General features: G+C 45.4%; 1 protein-coding gene across 1 annotated transcript in view; it reads right to left on the reverse strand.

The window, feature by feature from the left end:
* SFMBT2 (Scm like with four mbt domains 2) overlaps positions 1–16316 on the reverse strand; it is a 104839-nt gene that overhangs the window by 15865 nt on the left and 72658 nt on the right. The window contains exons 11-14 of the mRNA XM_065647610.1: positions 10176–10289; positions 8856–8898; positions 8221–8291; positions 6900–7039 (exon numbers count right to left, since the gene is read on the reverse strand). Of these exons, the coding sequence (XP_065503682.1) occupies positions 6900–7039; positions 8221–8291; positions 8856–8898; positions 10176–10289 (368 nt within the window). The remainder of the gene's footprint in view (positions 1–6899; positions 7040–8220; positions 8292–8855; positions 8899–10175; positions 10290–16316) is intronic.

The following is a 16316-nucleotide window of genomic DNA, read 5'->3' on the forward strand; positions in this document are numbered from 1 at the left end:
TGTCCCTGCTCATGGCGGGGGGGGCACTGGATGAGCTTTGAAGGTCCCTTCCATCCCAAGCCATTCTATTGTTCTATGACACTGAGATATGATGCAGGGAAGCCAAAGACGGGTTTTCAAAAAACCATCACGTGGCAGGATAGCTCCCATGCTCATTCACAACCCATCAGATGTGTTCTCCTCCTGAACAGCACATTCAGGGAGTCATCTAATGCCTACACAGGAGCTTGTTCGGAAAGCTCTCCTTCCACCCAACCAGCTTGCTGGTGGGAAAGCCACGAACAGAAAGCAAGCATCTCTTACTGACCAATTCCCACAAACAAGGCTGCCCTGCTCCGTTATCAGGTTGATGGTGTTTGTAAGAGTTGTCAGAACAGCTAGGAAATAAGCAAGAAAATAAAACCTGACCCTGCTAACAACAGTGTGGCCCTGCCTGGGCATTATCCCAGACACCTAATCAACCCCAGCCTTGCAAAGACACCCACACCAGGACTTTTGTCAAAGCTGGCTTGTCATCAGCAGGATTCTGTAAACTTCTAAACTCATTTTACAAAAGAGCGTTTTGTAAGAACAATAATTTCCCTTTAAGGGAATAAAAAAATGTGGGTTTTTTTTTAAAAAAAAACCTTCTGGTTTTTACTCTTCTTGTATCTCAAAAAGTCACTGAGTTTGGCATTCTACCCTGCAGCCCCAGTCCATCACCATAACACTGTTATCTTCTAACAACATTATCACTTCATATTACATACTATTAGACACTAGGGAGAAAAAAGAACACTTAGTTTCTTGTGGAAAAAATAACTGTGATTAAAGCAAAACAGTGAAGAAACCTAGACCAGTATCCAACATTCCAGCTTTCTCTGGAGAGGGAAAGTCACTTCACCCATAACAGACTGGTCAAATCTTGATCTGATTCACTAAATCCCCTTTGGCTGGAGTGTGACCAGTCTGAGATTTTGGTAGTTGTATTTTCAGCCCTCTCCATCAGGAACAGCCAGCGATGCCTTGGAGCAGAGAGATGGATTAGACAACATCAGCATTTGCTGCTACGCATCTCCGAGGTTTTGCTTTGACACAGCTGAACTTTGGATTTTCAGGATCAAGTAGGCTGGAGTCACATCAGTGAGAATGAGATGTGAGAATGATCACACAGCACCACCACCACAAGCCTCTACCCAACCTTATAGCACCTGACATCTTAGCTGTAAAGATTTCCATGCTATAGATTTTCAAGTGTACAAGGGCCCTTTTCTGAGGATGTCATAAAATCGTAGAATCATTGAGGTTGGAAAAGACCATTAAAGTCATCGAGTCCAACTGTAGATGCCTCTGACCTTGGAACTGGATCTTCCAGAGGCCAATAACAGGTTTAGACGTGCCTGACGCCATCGGGCAGCTCAGCACCTTTCTTCCCATCATAGGTTTTTGGTATTCTCACATTTCCCATCTCTCCACCACTATTCATTAATTGTCCCAACCCTGGATGAAGCTTTCTCAGGAGATATCACTGATGAAGTACAGTTTAAAATACCATTAAACTTCTCCTGATGTTCAAGATCAGCATCCTTGTGAGGAGAAACTAAATTTCCCTCCTCTTTCTGAGATGTGAGCCCACATCTTTTACCTACCAGGACAGACTCTGACTCCCAGGCTAGCCTCAGGCAGGAAAATAAAAAGTTATTTTATTTTCCTTGGAATAATGGCGTGCCTGTACGACAGAGAGAGAAGGAAAAAGAGAATTCTTTGGGATTTCTTCATTAGAAGATCAAGCACCCAGAACTGAGCTTTTGCCATAGTCAAGGCTGTAGGACTTAAGCGTTGACACGACTACAACAGTCCATGACATTTCAAAAATATCAATAGCCAGATTCTAAGTTGAAGGAACCATTAGAGGTGAAGTCCACAGAGCAGTCTTGAAGAGGATGTTAGTGAATCCTCTTTCAGAAATGCAATTTATCTTTCCAGACTATAGAAGGTTTCTGCCATTTCAACACCATACCTGATCACTGATGATAACGCTATCAGCCTGGCTCAATCATACACCTAAAGCTCAGCACAAGCTACTTAATTTTCTGAGCGTCATGATTTAATTATGCAAATTTCTCCTAGGAAGTCATGCTGTGCTCCAAAATAATCAAGTTGCAGAGTGCAATAGCCTTCCTTCGCAAACGCTGGCTGATTTCTCCTGTTTGCTTCGGTTGGACAGTCGCATTACCTTTAAGTCCATTTACTTTTTAAGTAGAGAATGAACAAAGTATCTTAAAAATAGTAAGAACAGTAAGCAATGAGGCTAATTAATCCTTACAGCATATTTCCCTAAAATATGCTGGGTTATAGATCATCTGAAGTCTTTAAAAGATGTCTCATTTTGGTTAAACAGTGTTGCTGTGGTAAGTTGTTGGCATGGGTGGAAGAACCGTTAAGACTTTTTATTTTTACATTCTGACCCAAGAACTGAATCTAAAGTTGACAATGTGTTTATTTTAACTTAAATGTAGCATTTATTCTATATCTTAGCTACTATACAGTCGCAATTTCTCAGCCCAGCTGCAGTTGTTGGATGGCAATAGCTGACGTCTTCACTGTATTTGGCTCTAAGTTTCAAATTATTTTCCAAACAAGCATCTCAGGAATGAGATAAACTTTGCAGCTATTAACAGGCATTACCACCTCATTTGCCTCTTGGGATGAAAGAAACCACAATAAACCACTGGTCTCAGCAGAGAATTGCGCTGGCACCAGGAATAATGAACAGCCAAGCTTTAAAAATAAGCTTGGCGCTAGGTAACACAAGAGTTACTTGTCACTCACCTAAGGCTTTGCATGGATGCAAGGATACACGAACACAAACACACATGGAATTTAAATCAGTACTTTTGAACATACTACCAAATGAGTTCCATTGCTCTCAAGATTTTCCTGGGAAATCTTGCTCACGGGCTGCCATTCTGGAAGGCACCTTCGCAGCTTCCTTCTGCTGAGCTCACAACCTCTGAACCCAACAGTAGGACAAAGCAACTGCACAGAAATCAAGGAGATGCACTAACAACACCACAGAACTCGGCAGAAACGCCTGTTCTTTTAGAAAAGTGGTGCTGCACAAAAGCAAACCTATCTGTTCTGCTTTCGTCCCAACACCCCAGTTGACAACAGCCCAGGCTACTCAAATGGAAGGTGTTCCTACTCCACACTACAAGGGTATCTCCCAACCTTGTGTAATCCAGAGCCAGGCTGTACTGACCCACAGCTATCCCACCACCAGCATGCAGGTGAGTAGCACCAGGTTGTCTGGGGCTGGATCCAGGATGATCCTTCAAAAAAAAAGAGGCTGAGGAGAGACCTTATCACTCTCTGCAACTACCTGAAAGGAGGCTGGAGTATGGAGGGAGTTGGTCTCTTCTCCCAAGTAGCAAGTGATAGGACAAGAGGAAATGGCCTCAAGTTGCACCAGGGGAGGTTTAGATTGGATATTAGGAAAAAATTATTCATGGAAAGGGCTGTCAGGCATTGGAACAGGCTGCCCAGGGCAGTGGTGGAGTCACCATCCCTGGAGGGGTTTAAAAGACACATAGATGAGGTTCTTAGGACATGGTTTAGTGCTAGTGTTGGGTTAATGGTTGGACTCAATCTTGAGGGTCTCTTCCAACCAAAATGATTTTGTGATTCACTGCACCAGTCACTGAGCTAAGGAAGGACAAGACTTTGTGGGAAAAGAGGGCTGAGGAGCATCATGAACTCCAGTTGTGCTGCATATTTTGTTACATCCCTCATGACTGCGTGTGAAGGAAGGCAGAGGATGGGAAGCTATAATACTCCCTCAGCACCCAGCCAGGACCAAGGTCTCCCACCACCTGGTGCTGGTGGGGAGAGGACATCTGCTCTTTTCTTGCTTTAGTGCTAATCCAGGACAGGGAATGGGGTAGTACTAAGTTGTCCAGGTGGTTTTAGTCCAGAGTTTCCATCAGTGCCAAAGAGAGCAGCATCTCCATCATGGAGACTGCTGCCCACTGTGAACTGCCTTGGCGAGCAGCACAGGTTCTAGAGCATCTCTAAAGGCAGTGAGTTACGGCTGGAGACCAGGGTGACTTAAACAGCTCTCGCCAGACTGCTACTGACTCTGCTCTTCCTTCATAGCTGTTGTTTTGAGTTGTCTTTCCCACCCTCCCCTGTGTGTTGCCAAAGTAAAGCCCATGTATAATTTATCTATTCCAGACAAGTTATGCTGATGCATAATTTACAATGGTCTGCAATTTTTCTATATAGTGGAAGAGAGATAATTATAATGCATTTGCATTCTTGGGGCCACACTGTCAGCGGATGTAAAGCAAGACAAAGGCATCAAGCTCAGCACTGAGGTTGGATTTAGAGGGTTGGGGACCCCTGTGAACTTGTCAGCTGTGCAATGCCTCGTGGCTGTGGTTTTGGGCTGGAAGAAACATCTCCTGTACTGCTCTCACCACTCAGCTCTGCAGCCCTTTTGGGTGCACTGGCAGCTGCTACAGATCTTCATGAGGTTCAACAAGGCCAAGTGCAAGGTTCTGCACCTGGGTTGGGGCAACCCCTGGTATCAATGCAGGCTGGGGGATGAAGGGACTGAGAACAGCCCTGTGGAGAAGGACTTGGGGTGCTGGTGGATGAGAGATTGGACATGACCTGGCCACATGCACTTGCAGCCCAGAAGCCAATGGTATCCTGGGCTGCATCACAAGGAGCGTGGGCAGCAGGTCAGGGGGGCGATTCTGCCCCTCTGCTCCGCTCTGGTGAGACCCCCCTGCAGTGCTGGTCCAGCTCTGGGGTCCTCAGCACAGGACACACATGGACCTGCTGGAGAGGGGCCAGAGGAGCCCCAGCAATGACCCGAGGCTGGAACAGCTCTGCTGGGAGGACAGGCTGAGAGAGCTGGGGTGTTCAGCCTGGAGAACAGAAGGCTCCAGGGAGAACTTACTGTGGCCTTTCAGTGCTTAACAGGGGCTAGTAAGAAAGATGGGGACAGACTTTTTAACAGGGCCTGTTGCGATAGGACAAAGGGTGATGGTTTTAAACTAAAGGAGGGGAGATTCAGGCCAGACATGAGGAAGAAATTTTTTACACTGAGGGTGGTGAAACAGTGGCCCAGGTTGGCCAGAGAGGTGGTGGATGCCCCATCCCTGAAGACATCCCAGGCCAGGCTGGACGGGGCTCTGAGCAACCTGAGCTGGGTGCAGATGTCCCTGCTCATGGCAGGAGTTGGACTTGATGCGCTCTAAAGGTCCCTTCCAACCCAAACTATTCTATGATTCTGTGGTATCAATGCAGGGATGTCGTCTTTGCCACTTCTTGCCTTCTCCATGTGCTGGGTACTCCTATCCTCCACATTGTCCATGGTTCTCTGAGCTGCTGACACCTCCCTCATCTCAGCAGTAGTTGACAGGAACCAGGTATATCACCCCGGTGTATCTGTGTAAAGGCAGAGCATGAGAAAACAGGCTTTCTGTAGGAAACGCAGGCTGTTTTCCACAGTTGGTAATTGGTCCCATTGTTGAGGAATATGGAGAAACTGAGGTTAGTCTATGCAGCAAAGCCCTAAGATACTATTGGAGGACCTGGCAGAAGCTTTTCACTGCTTATGTTTTTAAAATCCAAATTCCATGAGGAAAACAGGAAGAAATATTAGCATAAGTATTGCCTGTGCCTGCCTCATGTTTCCCCCGTGTTGCTTTTTCATTGCCTGTTTTTCAAGTGGCAGCAGATTGTTAACACTCCCCATCAGCAAGACACTGTGGACTTGCTTTCAAATCTAGCAGCTGTCAACTTTTGCTCTGCAACCAGTTTATCCTGCTTTCTGCTGCGGGCTACTTTTGACTTGCTCCTTTGAGACCCAAGTGTCCCACCTTCACAGACAGCTGGATTATCGCACTCTCTTCATGTGCTGATGTGGATAAAGCAGTGCATACACGTGATGTGGAGGTGAATGCGGACACAGAAGTCACTCTGCAGTACAGGGTGGGTGATGTGGGAGGAATCTCGCCTTTTCAGTGCTTAGGTTAAGGGCTGGGATTCATCTTGTTTCAGACAACTGCAAACATCCTGAGCTGAGCACTGAGGGTCTTGCAAACACATCAGATAAATGGAGACCTAGAAGTTCCCATGCTTTTCCCCCAAGGGCAGAAGGAGCCCTGCCTCCACATCAAGCACTCCTTCAGAAAAGGAGGCTGAGTGGAGACCTTCTTTGCTCTGTACAACTGCCTGAAAGGAGCTTGGAGCATGGAGGGTGTTGGTCTCTTCTCCCAAGTAGCAAGTGATAGGACAAGAGGAAATGGCCTCAAGTTGCACCAGGGAAGGTTTAGATTGGGTATTAGGAAAAATTTCTTCACGGAAAGTGTTGTCGGGCATTGGAACAGGCTGCCCAGGGCAGTGGTGGAGTCACCATCCCTGGAGGGATTTAAAAGGTGCTTAGACGATGTTCTTAGGGACATGGTTTACTGCTAGAGTTAGGTTATGGTTGGACTCGGTGATCCCAAGGGTCTCTTTCAACTGAAATGATTCTATGATTCTAAATCTGCTAGCCCAACAACAGCACGGATGCCAAGAAACAGGTTGATGTCAACAATCAGAGGTTCTCTTTGGGGATGACTTTGGTCAGAACATTAATTCTGTTGCACACACTTAGATGAAATTTGATACAGTTAGATGAAACTTGCTCCCAGCCACAAACTCCCCACATTTCAAAAATGTCACCTCTGCCATCAAAACCCACAAAGCATATACCTACCCTCTCTTTCCAGCTTGAAGTTTTGAGTTATGGAAACCACTACAGAGCTCCAGGACAATTTTAGGTGCCTTTTTTTCAAATTCTGGACCTGGCAACCCATGACCCATGCTTTCTCCTGAAATCCCCCCAAAAGATAGCTGATCCGTACCTCTTTGAGGACCAGCACGCACTTGCCGGGCCCGACAGACTGAGGTAGCTCTGCTATTCTGCCTTTGTTTAAATATGGACCTGAGAAGCAGCGGTGGTTGATGTAGAGCTGAGGGCAGCAGTATCTCCCATTGATGGTGCCTGCAAGGAGAAAGTAGCATTGATGTGCATGTAGCACTTCTGTACAATAAATTAAGAGCCCTTTTTCTTCCTCCTACATGTGGGAAGGAGGGAAGGAGAGTAAATGAGGCACAAAGAAGTCTCTCCTGGGACAGGAGGTAGAGAAGCCTCTGCTACTCAAATCCATCCAACACGGGAAAAGTGATTGCTTTTAATAGCAACCAATTTGTCTGCAGACCCTCTCAAAAGGAGAATCGGGAATGGATTTCATTCATAACATGACGCGAAGCTCTTCCATAGCTTGCATTGCAGACGAATGTGAAAGACTCAGTTGCAACTTGCCAGACAGGGAATGTATTGGCTGCCTCTCACAAATATGGAATCGGCTCAGGGTGAAAATTCAGGTGGAGGGCTCCACAAACCCCTCTTCATCTACTGCCCAACCCAGTAAACACTGAGGTGCCATTGCCCAGACCCAACATGGAACTACGGAGCAGTTTTCTTTGTCTGGGCTAATTACTCTGGGCTGCTTTATAGCCCAGGAAGAGAAGTGGGTACTTCTAGACACAGTTCATGTGCTATCCAAGCGGTTATCCACTTTTTGGTTATCATACCCAAAAAGAGCCTGTTTCTCCCCATTTGATTGTAACAGAGCCCTGGGATGTTGGCTCAGATGGCAACACACGCTCTGCAGTCTGCTGAAATAAAGTGAGCTAAATCCTGCCCCTCCTGTACAGTCTATGCAATTAACTGGATGAATACTGCACTCTCAGAGCTAAAGGGGAGAAAAAATTTACTTTAGCAGAAGTAGCAGCCATGCCACACAGCCCTGATGCTAACGTAGGGACCCATTAAGTCCTGGTGCAAGCAATTTCACTGATGCCAATTAAAAAGTCACATCCCTCTCCACCAGAGTTTCATTAGCCTGGCCCTAACATCATTAGCTGGAATGGGCAAGCTACAGGGGAACTCTGATAACCCCAGCAAGATACGATGTTCACACACAGAGGACCAGACCCTCACGTGCTGTCAATCAGAAACTTTTCGCGATGTTGGTGGGTCCACACCGCCTTACACCCCCTGAGGATGTGGTCCCATCTCCCCACCCGTATGACACGCTTGCTCCCTTTTTGGGGTCATCCCCCTCCATACAGGCAACGGGTCCTTGAAATAAGGACCCTGCTGGTGCTGAGCAACCTCACCTGTTGTGTCGGGCTGAGGAATCGGGCAGAGGTCATGAGGTATTTTCTCAACAGGCACTGTGGATGGTAACCTGTTAAACAGCAATTCGGTGTATTTAATAGCATCAGACAAGGCAAAGGGGCAGAACCAGCCTTCAGGATGGACCAAGGGATGCACAAGACCTGCTCAGAGCGAGGAGTGGAGATGCCTCAAATGCAACCCCGTTTCCACACAGTTTATGGGCCAGCATATTGCAGAAGAACGAGCCAGGTCCAGCCCTCCTCCAAAAATACACTCCGGTCTGTGAGCTTTAGCCCTTCAGGCTGCAAATATTCACACTTAAATCCCTTAAATTCTAGTTTCCAGAAACTGCAAGGGCTAGATTGGGAAATGCCCTCCTCGTACATGTCCATCTTCCATAAGCATTCCTTACTGGCCATCAGACACTGGCTATACAGTCCCAGCTAATAGAATATTTCTTTTTCAAAGACTTTCTACTATGCTTACAAATATTTTCAATTTAAAATAATCCCCTTGCCAACTCTCCTGTGGTACCTGGGTAGTAGTTAGCAAGTCACTCAGTTGCGGTTTATTACCTCCCCTGGAAGACCTGATGCATCACTGTAAAAATAACACCTTAAAAGCAAAAACTTACTGCTTTTCTGGTTGCACAACTGCAATTCTTCTCTTCCTTCGCACTGCAAAAATGAAGCAAGGAAGAAAAAAAAACAGTTTTGTACTCTTCCATCCTAAAAAGTATACCCATAATGCATAAAAAGCTATATAAATGCACTGACTATAAAATGACTTCTAACACAATGAAATGGTACTTAATTACTATCACCATATTTTCTTGGTATTTTTTAAGTAAGTCACTACATCATTAAAACCTACTTTAAAGATGTAATAATATATTTAATCTTTCCTCTGGAATGCTAATATCGTGTTTTATGGGACCAGTATAAAAAAATTAAAATAAAAACACAAATATTTTTCTGTACCGAAACACATATGGATAAAATTACATTTTACAAGCATGATTACCTCCAGCATAATTTATCCCTAGCTATAAATTGCCATAAAGCTGCTTAATGTTGCCATAGCAGTATTCTCCCAAATTAGGCCCCGGCTGCCTGATTTTTAACTTAAGCATATTTAATTCTTCAAAAGGGTTGGCACATTTTAAAATTTGCCTTTCAAATGTTAATTAATATAAACAGTGAGGCTAATTTTCGTCTGGTGGCTTGAGATCAGGGCTGGATAGTTTCTGTGAGGAACGGAACACCACCCGGCCACTGAGCACTCATGAGCTGCCTTCAGATGCAAATGGAAAGGGAAGAACTTGGTCTTAATATGCACTGGAGGCAGGACAGAACACCACAGGCTTAATTGTGCTGGGAGAGATTTAAATTAAACACTAGGGAAACCTCTGAGCAGTGAAATAACGGGATAGATACCCTGGGAAGAGGCAGAAACTCCATCACAGGAGGCCAGCAAATATTTCTCCGTTTAGATGGAGCAGACCCTCTTTCACACCTGGATGCTCTCTCTATGTCCACTCCACCCTATATTTTATGTTTCTTTTTTCCAATTTGAGGTCCTGTGTCCTTAATTCACTCAGCTGGTCAGGTGAACTTGGCTCAGCACAACAAAACCTGGTTTCAGTCTGACAACCCCATCGCAAGCCCACAAGCCACACTGCAATCCCAAACCACATAACAGCCTTTCCTAGTGCAAACAATCCCATTTTTAGAGGGACTGATCACTCAGACAAGTACAAATCGCATAATACCAGTGCTGCAGAGTCTGGTCACTAACTAGATTTATTACTATTTATTACAGTACACTTACAGCCTGGTTACTAGTCTGCTAGTTAGGTTGGTGGTTTCAAGAACTGGATTATAGATATAAGACAAACTCTCTGATAAATCTGTAGATGTAATAGCTACGCTGCTTGAGGTTTCCATGTACTTACAAACAGCTTTGTGTGGTGGAGTCAGGTTATAAGCATTCGCTTCACACCAGCCAACAGGGAAAATGTCCATAGATTCTACATCAACTATGTACTCTGGAGACGGCATCTGTAAACCTATAAATACAAATTTATCATGTAATTTAGACATGGGAATACTGAGCTCAGAGCCATTCAAGCATTCATCATGAACCAAGGGAAGCAGATGATGGAACACATAAAAACAAATCTGCTTCCCTGCATCAAAATCAGGCATCATTTCATCTTCCACTTTTCAGACAGCGATGATAAGGCTGTTGCATTTACAGTGCGATTCCAGAGAAAATCCTCATTAAGAGCACTCTAAGGGTGCGCAGTGAAGCAGCCAATAGTCAGTAAGGTTAAACATGCATGAATCTCCCCACCAAGATGGCCTGATTGACTCTCAGGTTTTTTTGCATAAGCAACTTAGCAGAACTTGTTGGGTGCTCGCTCTTAATGGTAACAGGGTGTATATGGGCTTCAACAGGATGGTACCTAATGTGACAGACCTTTATGCCCCAGTGCCCCCTTGAAACTTTTTTTTTTTTGTGTAATTCTGCCCTTTGAGTCACTGTTTTTAAGGGCAAGCAATGGCCACCCTTCTGTCTAGAGGTGCCATGAATTCTTCTAGGGCACCGCGCTGCACATGAAACATGAGCTGATCACCCAATGAGGGAGTAACAGTATAAAAACCCCAAGTGGGACAGATGCACTAAGATCTCTGGCATAATACTGACTCCAAAATCCCACTGAAAAACTCTGCTTCAAGCAAATATCTTCCAGTTTGGTTATTATGACTCCTTTAGAAGACAGTCTCCTGCCTTGGTTTACGTGGGTCGCACTCAAAGCCCATTGGCAGCAAATGGAAATATTCCCACTGGCTTTGAGGTCTTTTGAAAACAACTCTGGGTCCCCAGTCAAGATCCTGTTTAGTTACTCCAGTTCAAGTTTGTCTGTGCCTGGCCAGCAAGTTCACCCCCCTCTGTCATTTCCACCCTAGGACCTATAGCTCCAGCACCAGCATGAGATGATCTAATAAAAGAGACCAAAGGATCAGCAGCTTCCCCTGCAGCATCCTCTCGCCTTTGCATCTGTTACAGCATCTTTGCCTCCTCCTCAATGCAGCAGCGTTTGCTGCGCACAGCTACACGACTATGGGGAACTTCCCACTAATGAATGTTCATCAAGGGCTTGCAGTGTAATTGAAACAGTAATTGAACTTTGCGATGCGAATGGCATCCAGGCTGAGACGCAGCGTTCGGATCAGTCTTTCCTCTAGTAATAAACTTGCTGCACTCTGAGTGCACGTGGTTGTATGAAAATCCAAAAGAAGCAGGAAAATAGGTGCTGGTGCTCGTGCGGCTAAAGGAAATAATTTTTAAAAAGGAAATAATGGTGTCTGCACAGATTCATGGATGTCTTCATGGTATTCCTCTGAGTCCTGCACTGTGTTCACACATTGTTCACTGAAGATACAGTCTCTATTTCACTGGGAGATGGGGAAGGGATGAAGGCACATGATACAGGACACAACCTGCTTATATGAGCAGCTGAGCCTCAATGCAAGGTCTCAGCCCCTGGTATTCCCTGTAAAACCATCTCCCTCCACGAGAAAGTATCAAGAGGTCACTTCTTCAGTTTGAACCTGATGAACGCTGCACTCTGCAGTGGGCAGGACACACAAATCCAGCCAAGGAACTGATGTGAGAACTGCTGAAGTCAGGCAACACATGCATGAAGTGAGTAAGACATGGAGCAAGCCCTAAACAGAGCAAGACATCAACACAGCCCTCACCGAAATTTCACCAAACGTGGCAAAATCCACTGTTTTCATTACTGTAACTGTTCTGTGGTTTCATTCTGACCCAATAAGCAGATGAAATGTACTTTCCTGCTTGCAAACAACAACAGATGTGACAGGACAATTTTGTTTTTAAAGTTTACAGCTGTAGCCACCCAAATGAGGAAGGAAGCACCATAATGTCTGTTCTCCTGCAGCATCACTACTCCTCTTGCACAACATATTCACAGCTACTCTGTCCTCCTTGGTACTGCTTCTTCCCTCTGGCAATCAATAGCCCTGCCTTCCACTTCCAACATCTTACTGATTCGTTTGGCCTCACTCATATAAGCAGAAAACAGCTCGTTTGAGACTCATTAGTTTCATTTTATGCCGACATCCTCCCAGACTAAGAAATGTCTGCAAGACCTGAGATGTTAAATGGAAAAGAAGAGAACGGGGAGACTGGAAACAGGGTGAGGAAAATATCCATCTCCTGCTACAAATCCTGGGCAGAACAGAGCAGCAACTCTGGAAAACTCTCAAAGGGAAAATTATGGAACACCTCCTTGGAGAAGTGATTAGCAAAAGGGTTTTCCTCAAATTCCTAAGCTGTGCAGAGACTGAACATTATTACTTGTATAAATTCATACCAGGAACGCTTCGGCTTTAAAATCTAAAATGAACCAGTAAAAATTAACAATGCAGATGATGAGTAATAAAGAAGCAGGAAGTGATGGGATGAGCACAGCCTTGGATCAGCTCTGTGCTTCTCTTCCACCACGGGGGAACTATACTGCTGCTCATTAAATGCTCGCCCTGAAGTTTACAGACTTTTGCTACTGTACAAAGCGTGATTTATTACGCAATGTTCCCTCACGTCTAACTCGACGCTGCTTAACTGCTGCGTCCTGTTTTATGGCCGCGGTTTGGGCTGTCAAACAGTGCAAATGGGAGGGTGACAATGAAAGCTTCAGACGTGCCCATGACGGATGGTGGGACCCGAGGTCTTCAGCGATGGGCTCCCATGGTAGTTGGGGAGCCTTGCTGCTACCAGAATATAAATAATCAGTTAGAAACAATAGTGTATTAATGGAGTAAAAAAAAAAAAAAAGCCACAGTTCAAGCCACATTTATTTTACAACTCTGCAAGCAGGGTGGTTTTTTTTAATACTTAGTTTTAGTGCAACACTGTGCATACTGTGGTCATGTATTTCAACAGCAGTGAAGACTTCTTTTTATTTTTGCAGTCTTTCACATCTTTTCCTTTTACTACAGCTTATTCTATTTGAGATATAAAACAGGCGTAAAACATCTATATATCAGAATTCAAAAGACAAGGAGATGCACACAGGGGTTTTTTTTATGAAAGAAACATCCTTTAAGTAATTAAAAGACAGAGAGAAAGAGATGAGGGAGGGGAGCAAGGTGGGAGTGTGTGGCCCTCTCCCTGCCCTCTATCCAGGCTCTTGGAGGACTAGTTGATTTAAAGACCCAAGAAATAGCACTTCCTATTCACTGTAATAGGTAAAAGATTAGTGAACACCAAGTCCCTTTGAATACATTACAGTTTAGGGAAAAAAAAAAAAAAGGATTCCCAAACTCCATAAAATGTGCATATAAAAGTGAAGGCACTTCACCATTTAAGAAGGGGAGCTGCCAAAATAGCTCGGATTCCTTGACCAGATGGGTATAAATTTGGTAAGATCCTTACTGAGAACTCAATTTCAAACAAGTGTTGATTCCAGCTCTTTACCAAAATAATTGCCTTGTGTCCAGACCAGGCTGCAGGTGAGCTTTTGCCACCTTGAGTCAGAAGTCAACCAGTTATCTTAGACAACAAAAAACCCCAAAGCTTGCTACTGCACACAGCTCTACTAAAAACAAAGATGCAATGTCATACCTGCCCTGTACACGGGAGAGAAACAGAATCACAGACTGGTTGGAGTTGGAAGAGACCTCTGGAGATCATCCAGTCCAACCCACCTGCTAAAGCAGGGTCGTCACCAGAGCAGATCACACAGGAATGTGTCCAGGAGGGTTTGAATGTCTCCAGAGAAGGAGACTCCACAGCCTCTCCGGGCAGCCTGGTCCAGGCTCTGGCACCTCAAAGGAAAGAAGTTTCTCCTCATATTCAGATGGAACCTCCTGTGCTTCAGTCTGCGCCCGTTGCCCCTCATCCTGTCATTGGGAACCACTGAACAGAGTCTGGTCCATCCTCTTGACACCCATCCTGGAGATATTTATAAGCATTGATGAGATCCTCTCTCAGCTTCTCCAGGCTGAACAGCCCCAGCTCTCTCAGTCTTTCTTCATAAGAAAGATGCTCCAGACCCCTCATCATCTTCGTAGCCGCTGCTGGACTCCTTCCAGTAATTCCTTGTCCTTCTTAAACTGGGGAGCCCAGAATTGGACACAGTGCTCCAGATGGGGCCTCACCCAGAGGAGACAAACTGCCTGGGGTGACAGCTATACGTCAGGGATGGAGAAGGATAACAGCCCAGCTCTCCTACATCCCCCACCTCTGCTGCATTCGGGCACACACCTGCAGCTCTGCTCTCCCCACATCCCAGCCAGCCCAAACCACGAGGCTTCACAGCAAAGACACAAGAAGCACAAACGATCTGCCCCGCCAAGCTTTAGGTGAGGAGGAATCTCTCTTCAGGCAGCCATTGAGTTATAAACCCCCGAGAATGGAATTTATCGCAGAAGCATTGGGAAAGCCTTGTCTACCATAGAATAGAGCTAAACACTGCAGAACATCTGCCTTTGTTATATTTTAGAACAAGCTGCTAGCACAGATGAGGTACTTTGGACTACCTGACAATGTGTTTACTAAATTTCAGGGCTTTGATTAGAGACCTTTCCTCTTGTACAAATGGCACTGTGCATTGTCAGCTGCTGAAATACTTCTTGGGTTATTATAGTCAATGCAGTACGATGCTTAAGGTGATGTGCCGGGTGATGATGAAGCAATACAGTTAGTATCTGGCTTCCACCATCTTCCAGCACTAAAACACTGAGAGCTGAGCACCTTGCAGAGGAAGGGAGGTGCCTTCTGAGGAGATCAAACTTGAGCCTTCATCTCACGTGGGATTTCTTCAAGAACCTCTTGTCAAGATCCCTGTTCCTCTGTCATCTCCTGAAATCCTGTGCTCGACTACAGTTTGTACTCCCATTAAACCTTTCCTAGCTGCTTTACCCTGGAAAGGTCAAAATAAACTTCATAAAGCTCTGAGAATGAGGGTTCAAACTGCTTTCGCAGAAACAATCCTGACAGCAGACCAGACTTAATGCAGTTCAGCAGAATTACTCATGAGCCAGCACACTGACCCTATGGGCCACCAGAGAAGATTGGGTGACTCCTTTCCTGCCCACCCCGCTGCAGAGCTCCCCTGGAGCAAGCAGGTGCCACTGACTTCAGCGAAGGAAAGACTTGCTCTGTTCCCTTTTGATTCTGCTCTCCACAGGGCAATTCTGTAACCTGGAGCTCAGCACAAGCTTCATTTCTCCCCAGGAGTCTGGAGTACCAACAACATACACTACTCCCTCAGCTGCAGAAGGTGTTGGTCTCTTCTCCCAAGTAGTAAGTGATAGGACAAGAGGAAATGGCCTTGAGTTGCACCAGGGGAAGTTTAGATTGGATATTAGGAAAAATTTGTTCACGGAAAGGGTTGTCAGGCATTGGAACAGGCTGCCCAGGGCAGTGGTGGAGTCACCATCCCTGGAGGGGTTTAAAAGGCACATAGACATGGTTCTTAGGGACATGGTTTAGTGCTAGAGTTAGGTTATGGTTGGGCTCAATGATCTGGAGGGTGTCTTCCAACTGAAATGATTCTATGATTCTGTAAGATGACTGCACCTTGCTTTCCTCCCAGTTCACCAAGACATCATGCCATTGTATCACTGTGATATGTCTTGGGGTTGTACGCAGCAAGTGTTTAAGAGATGTTGCTCTTTCATCGGCCTAGTATCTCAAGGATGCCTTGAAATATCTAGTGGCATAGGCGGAGCTGCACAGTATCGACCTATCAGCAAGTGACTGCAAGCCAAGGGGTGGAAGTGTTTTAACATCACACCTCCCTGAACCATCATGGTAGCTTGGGCAAATGCATTTTGTTTTGCAAATGGCAGGGTTCCAGCAAGATGTTGATTTTTGACTGTATCAGGGCTGGCAGCACGTCTGCGTTGGCATTCATCAAGAGGCAGAAGCACAGATCTTACAGAGACTGGGCATGAGCAGGACTACGGGCCACCAGAAGTGCCTTTGATGTTTTCATGATTCTTCAGAAGAAAGCAAGGAAGCATATTACATTTGCAGTTGATACTGACTCAATTACTAC

The sequence above is a fragment of the Caloenas nicobarica genome, chromosome 1 (genome assembly GCF_036013445.1).
Source record: "Caloenas nicobarica isolate bCalNic1 chromosome 1, bCalNic1.hap1, whole genome shotgun sequence".
Lineage (NCBI taxonomy): Eukaryota > Metazoa > Chordata > Aves > Columbiformes > Columbidae > Caloenas > Caloenas nicobarica.